This window comes from Trachypithecus francoisi, unplaced genomic scaffold (assembly GCF_009764315.1).
Source record: "Trachypithecus francoisi isolate TF-2019V2 unplaced genomic scaffold, Tfra_2.0 Lachesis_group20, whole genome shotgun sequence".
NCBI lineage: Eukaryota > Metazoa > Chordata > Mammalia > Primates > Cercopithecidae > Trachypithecus > Trachypithecus francoisi.
This window is the reverse complement of record NW_022681466.1, coordinates 16419851-16425595: the sequence shown is the minus strand read 5'-3', so window position 1 is coordinate 16425595 and position 5745 is coordinate 16419851. Positions and strand designations below refer to the sequence as shown.

At 54.2% G+C, this 5745-nt stretch overlaps 1 protein-coding gene across 1 annotated transcript; it reads right to left on the bottom strand.

Annotated features, from left to right (window-relative positions):
- Window positions 1–3854: 3854 nt before the first annotated feature.
- PYY (peptide YY) lies at window positions 3855–5136 on the bottom strand. Its single transcript, XM_033181901.1, is given in 5 exon segments — window positions 3855–4096; window positions 4226–4306; window positions 4420–4507; window positions 4510–4620; window positions 5018–5136. Coding segments are annotated over 4 exon segments (291 nt in total). The 5' UTR covers window positions 4607–4620; window positions 5018–5136; the 3' UTR covers window positions 3855–4071.
- Between the last annotated feature and the right edge of the window lie 609 nt (window positions 5137–5745).

Below are 5745 nucleotides of genomic sequence, written 5' to 3'. Positions count from 1 at the left end.
AAAATACAAAATTAGCTGGGCCGTGGTGGTGCATGCCTATAATCCAACCTCCTCGGGAGGCTGAGGCAGGAGAATCGCTTGAACCAGGAAGGGGAGGTTGCAGTGAGCTGAGATCATGCCATTACACTCCAGCTTGGGCAACAAGAGCAAAACTCTGCCTCAAAAAAACAAAACAAAACAAAAAAAAAGATAATCCATTTATAAATTTAAAAAATTTGTAAAAACAAAGAGCTTGAGATGGGCACACAGCCACTCAGCAAAGACATAGGTTGCCTTTGCAGCTAAGTGGGGCCATGAGACTAGGCTTTAGCCAATGGGGTGAGAGTTAAAGCGATTTTTGCCATTCTGTTTTTAGGAATGGATGTGCCTGCCTATGGCAAATTATATTTTTCAAAGATGACACAAAAATACCTCCTATCTCATGTGTGATCCTACAGTGGGGTCTGTGTCCCCTCTTCTTGAATGTGAGTGCACTTGTGACTGCTTTGACCAACAGAATATGGGATATGGTGCTATGTGACTTCTGAGGCTGGGTCACAAAAAATGGTTGTCATGAGTTAAATTGTGTTCCTCCTGAAATTCATATGTTGAAGTCCTAACTCCCAGTACTTCAGAATGTGACCTTATTTAGAAATGGGGTCATTGCAGATATAATTAGTTAAGATGAGGTTGCCAGGCACGGTGGCTCACGCCTGAAATCCCAGCACTTTGGGAGGCCAAGGTGGGCGGATCACAAGGTCAGGAGTTTGAGACCACCCTGGCCAACATAGTGAAAGCCCATCTCTACTAAAAATACAAAAATTAGCTGGGTGTGGTGGCGCATGCCTGTAGTCTCAGCTACTCCGGAGCCTGAGGCAGGAGAATCGCTCGAACCTGCGAGGTGGAGGTTGTGGTGAGCCTAGATCACGCCACTGCACTCCAGCCTGGGCGACAGAGTGAGACTCCATCTCAAAAAAAAAAAAAAGATGAGGTCATACTATAGTGTGTGAGCCCCTAATCCTGTAGGACTGTTCTCCTTTGAAAAGGGGAAATTGGACACAGAAACAGACATGCAAAGAGGGACGATGAGGTGAAGAGGCACAGCTCAGACACCCATCTTCAAGACAACGAGAGGGGCCTGCACCAGATCAGAAGGAATCAACCTGCCAACGCCTTCATTTCAGACTGCTAGCCACAAGGACTGTTGTTTAAACCACCCAGTCTGTGATTCTTTGTTATGGCAGCCCTAGCAAACTAAACAGCAATGCCACCTTCATCTGATTCTCTTGAAATACTCTAAGCAGGAGACCAGTTACCATGTAAGTCCAACTACCCCAAGAATATCAGGCTGGAGAGGCCACATGTAGGTACAATGGTCAACAGCCCTGGCTGAACTCAACAGCCAGCACCAGCATGTGAATGAGCCTTCTCAGGCATCAGCCCGGTGGATCCTTAACTGCAACCCTGCCAACCTCTGGTAGTATCCGCATGTGAGACTCACAGCAAGAACTGCCAGGAGGAGCACTTCCTGACCCTGACCCACAAAATCCTCAGTGATGTACAATGGTTGTTTGAAGCTGCCAAGTTTTAGGGTAACTTATTATACAATGTAGTAACCAGAGTGCCTATCTTGCCCTTCCCTCCCTTGCCACTGGCCAGAACACAGATAAGGCCATGGTGGGCTGTCTTCAGTCCTGTAAATGACATAGATGAGGGCATGGGGAAGCCACAAATGGGGAGCCTGGGCTCTTGGATGCCCTCATGGAGTACAACTGCCAACTCCCCAGATGCCACTCACATTTCATGCAAGAGAAATAAATTTCCATCTTGTTTAAGCCACTGTTAATTCCACCTGTTTTTTTTAAGCCAAATCAATATCCTAGTAATATGATATATGTAAAACAAACAGCTCAGTGTCTAGCACATTAAATAAGTGTTTTTTGGGAAAGGTAATTATTGCTATTGTCATTATTATTATGCTAATAATAATTATTAATAATATTATTACCCTAAACTGCTCAACGCTCCTCAAAATGAACATGAGGTGAACCCATGTCACTGATGGTCAATGAGACATGTCAAGCTGGACAGAAATTGTCTGTAGTCATGCCTAATTCATACCAGGTCTCTCTTCCATCCGCCTTAAACTGACTATAGCTCTCCCAGGCAGATCAGTAGACAGGGATCAAGGACACCAACACACAGACACATTCTCCCGCTCCCCACCCACACAATGAACCAAAGCTCTGGGTAGCCACTGTGTGCTCCCGTCCCACCTGTTCTGTTGCAGGAGAGAAGACAGGAGGCAAACTGGGATGGAAAGTGGGTCTAAGATAATGAATGGGGAGAGAGAGTCAAAGAAACTAACTTCATCCCCAAGAAATCAGGCAAGGCTTCCGGGAGGAGGTGACCACTATCCTAAGAGTATCTTCCAGGCTGAAGAGAGGGAAAGGGCTCTGCAAGCAGGGAGAGTGACCTGGGCAAAGGCGCAGAGCATCACAATCCACATAGCTGGTGACCTCCACCTGCCTCCTCTGCCTCATCCTTTCAGCTCTACCTCCAGGGAGGCTGGAGGGCAGCACAGGGGAGGGTGGGTGTCAGAGCCCTCTGGTCCCCAAGGGACCTGTGTCCAAGCAGGGACCTTCTCTGCAGCTATGGCACAGTCAGCTTTAGAGTCTTCTATTCTTCCAGAGCCATGGAACTGCAAACAGTACTTCAAAACCCTGGTCCACGCAGGGATGCCTGCAGTCTTCCTGTCCTTTTTACCCTCTCTGGGTCAAAGGCTTTGGCCTCAACCTGATTATCCCCCTCATCTCCTAGTCCCCTGCCAGATTTGGGTAGGTCTTGCTGAACTAGAAGCCCAGGAGACATCCCATAGATACAGGAGGCTGCATGTGAGGAAGGAGACATAGGCCTTTCCTTCCTGAGGCCCCAGGAGGGAGACAGGACACAGAGACATAGACAAAACTCTCAGTGAATAGAGCAGAGGCCCTGAGAGCTGGGCAGCCAGAGAAGGCAGGAAGAGTGCAATTGGGCAATCAAGGCAAGCTTCTTGGAGGAAAGGGGCAGGGAAGGGTGGATGTCAGGGAAGATCACCCTATAGGCAGACTCTGGAATCGGTGCAGAAGGGTGAGTTTAAACATCCACAGTGCCTTTAGGCTTCAGTATCTAGTCCAGGGGAGGGGGGGGCGGTACATGGGAGGGTGTCCCTATGGCTTTGTCACTAGGAAAGCACAGTTCGTGACTTATCCACAGAGTGTGAATTCAACGAGATGAGACAGGGCGGTTTTTTAGCGATCGGGCAGCCTCCACATTCCCCATTGCTGTTCTGCTCGGGGAAGGGGGACGGTAGAAATTACCTGCCTCTCCCGACAGGACACACACACACGGCTCTTCCTCCACAGCCCCATCTTGGACCACGCCACCGCCAGCCACTCCAGTCCTGGGCGCTACTAATACAGCTCCTAGGGAAGCGCCCCGAGGTCTTGGTGCCCGGCCCGGCCCCAGCCGTCCTTGGTTTCACGGGGTTGGGTGTGGAAGGGACAGCCCTGTCCCCATCTACTCTGCTAGGCTGCCTAGCAGGCTCCTGTCCACGCTCCCTGCCCCTTCTTCCAGAGCCCCATCCACCCCTGCCCCCACTCGACCAGAGTTCCTTCCACAGCAATTCCTGGTCTGGGCGCTGTCCAGCTCCAGGCTGGGTGGTCGAGTCTTCCCTGGGCTCCGAGCAGAGGAAACCCCGCCGCCCGCCCCAGCCTTGTCCTGGAGCACCTCTGTCCGAGTCGGTTTTCGCTCCTCTGGCCCCCCACGCCTCCACCACCGTCCACTTCCACGAGACCTCCACGAAGGAGAAAGGGAAGGAAATACAAAGGCACACATTCCGTTTCTGTGGAATTTGCTCTTTATTTTGGGGCCAGGGAAGGACCACACACAGCCCTGCAGCTCAAGGGGCGAGGGCACCGAGACGCAGGACTGCGGTACCCGAACCCTGCCCAGATGCCGTCGGGAGGCAGAATCCGGGTTTCTGGGGTCGGGAGTGCGTATGCAAATGAGATGGGCGTGGTTTGCAGATCTCCCAGGAGGCCTCAGGGGTCCTCACCACAGGTCTGGGACCTCCGACCTGCGGAAGCGAAGGGGAAGGAATTGGATCTGGGGAGGCGAGCCTGGGAGACGTCGTAAGTGATGTTGCCAGGGTGGGGCCAGGCCGCGCTCTCGGAGGCAGGATGTGTGGTGCCGGGAGCGCTTTTACCGCGACCTGACGGGGCGGTTCTCGCCGTCGGGGAAGAACGTTTTGGAAAGGAGCACGTCCGGGCCGTCTCTTTTCCCATACCTGGAGGCGGGGCGGGAAGAGCGTGGTCAGATCTGACCACGCCCCCAGTGGAGAGGGGCCACAGGGGGAGAGCCTCAGGGGTCCCGCTCGGCCCACCCCGCGCCTGCGCTCACCACAGCCAGGTGACCAGGTTGAGGTAGTGGCTCAGGGAGGCGTAGTAGCGGCTCAGCTCCTCCAGGGAGGCGTCTTCGCCGGGAGCCTCGGTTTGATGGGGTGGGCCTCGACCAGAGCCCCCAGGTAGACGAGCAGGGCCAAAAGCACTGTGGCCATGGTAGGCCACGACCTGCGCACCGACACCATCTGGGAAGGCGATACTAGGGGGTGGGTCATTCCAAGCCTCGACCCTCCACGGCGGGAGGCTGCGGCTGCCGTCGGGGCCGCGCTCCGACGCTCTTCCTGGGGCTGGTACCGGACCAAGGCTCAGCCACCGGCTTGCTGTGTGTTCTCGGGCACTGCACCATCTCCTGACTCAGTTTCCTCATCTGTGAGAGGGGCATAAGCCCTGCCTGCCTCCCCAACCCTGCTCCCGCTGCTGCACAGAGAGTTAGTTGCTGGCAACGCGACTCCCGGGCCTCCTTCCCACCTCCAATGGCCCCCTCCAATCCAGTTTCCTACCACTCACCCCCAGTTTCTACCACCCATCCTCAGTTTCCCCACAAAACACCCTGGGTTTCCTGGTAGCAGACCATGCTTGAGCCCCCAGCCACTCACAGCGATAGCTTGTGAAGCAGATGAGCAGGAGGTGGAAGGCGAGGGAAGTCCCAAGGGCTGCACTGCAGCAGGTCAAGCTGAGGCCTCCTCTGCTCAGCGCTTTCCTTGTGGGGCTTATATCCCCGCCTGGAAAGGGAGGGGGAGTCCTAGGGGGAGGGAGAGCCAGCAGGGGGTGGGCCCTTCTTCCTCCCTCCTTCCACCCTCGCCAGATCACTGAGCTTATACCCAGCCAGTGTGTGATGTCTCCACCTCGCAGGAGCTGAGGGGGCAGCTGCCATGCTCAGATTCGGGGTCTCACTGGATGGGGTACCCAGCCTGAACCCCATGTTCACCCCACAGCCCCCCAGTGGCAGGTCTAGTCTCCTGAGGAAGTGAAGCGGTTGGATCTAGACTCCTGGGGCAGCCCCTAAGACCAGGGTTGAGATTCTATCTTCCCTAGCCTGTCCGTGGGTGGGAGTTAGGGGTGGGAGGGTGGACACATTCCCTCCAGTCTGTGGGATCTATGACCACTCTTTCCAAAAGACAACCCTTTTCAGCCTCTGCTCAGTAATACCTTGGAGAAGGGCTGAGGAGTGACAGGACCTCTTGGGGAAAGTCTCCTGGAGACAGGGTGGGAGCACCTGACCTTGGCTCCTGACCTGCAGTTTATGGTGTCTTGGGGGACAGGCGTCTCTGAACACTCCATTATGTCCTCTCTCTATTAAAGAGTTGGAAGAGAGGCAGGAGGA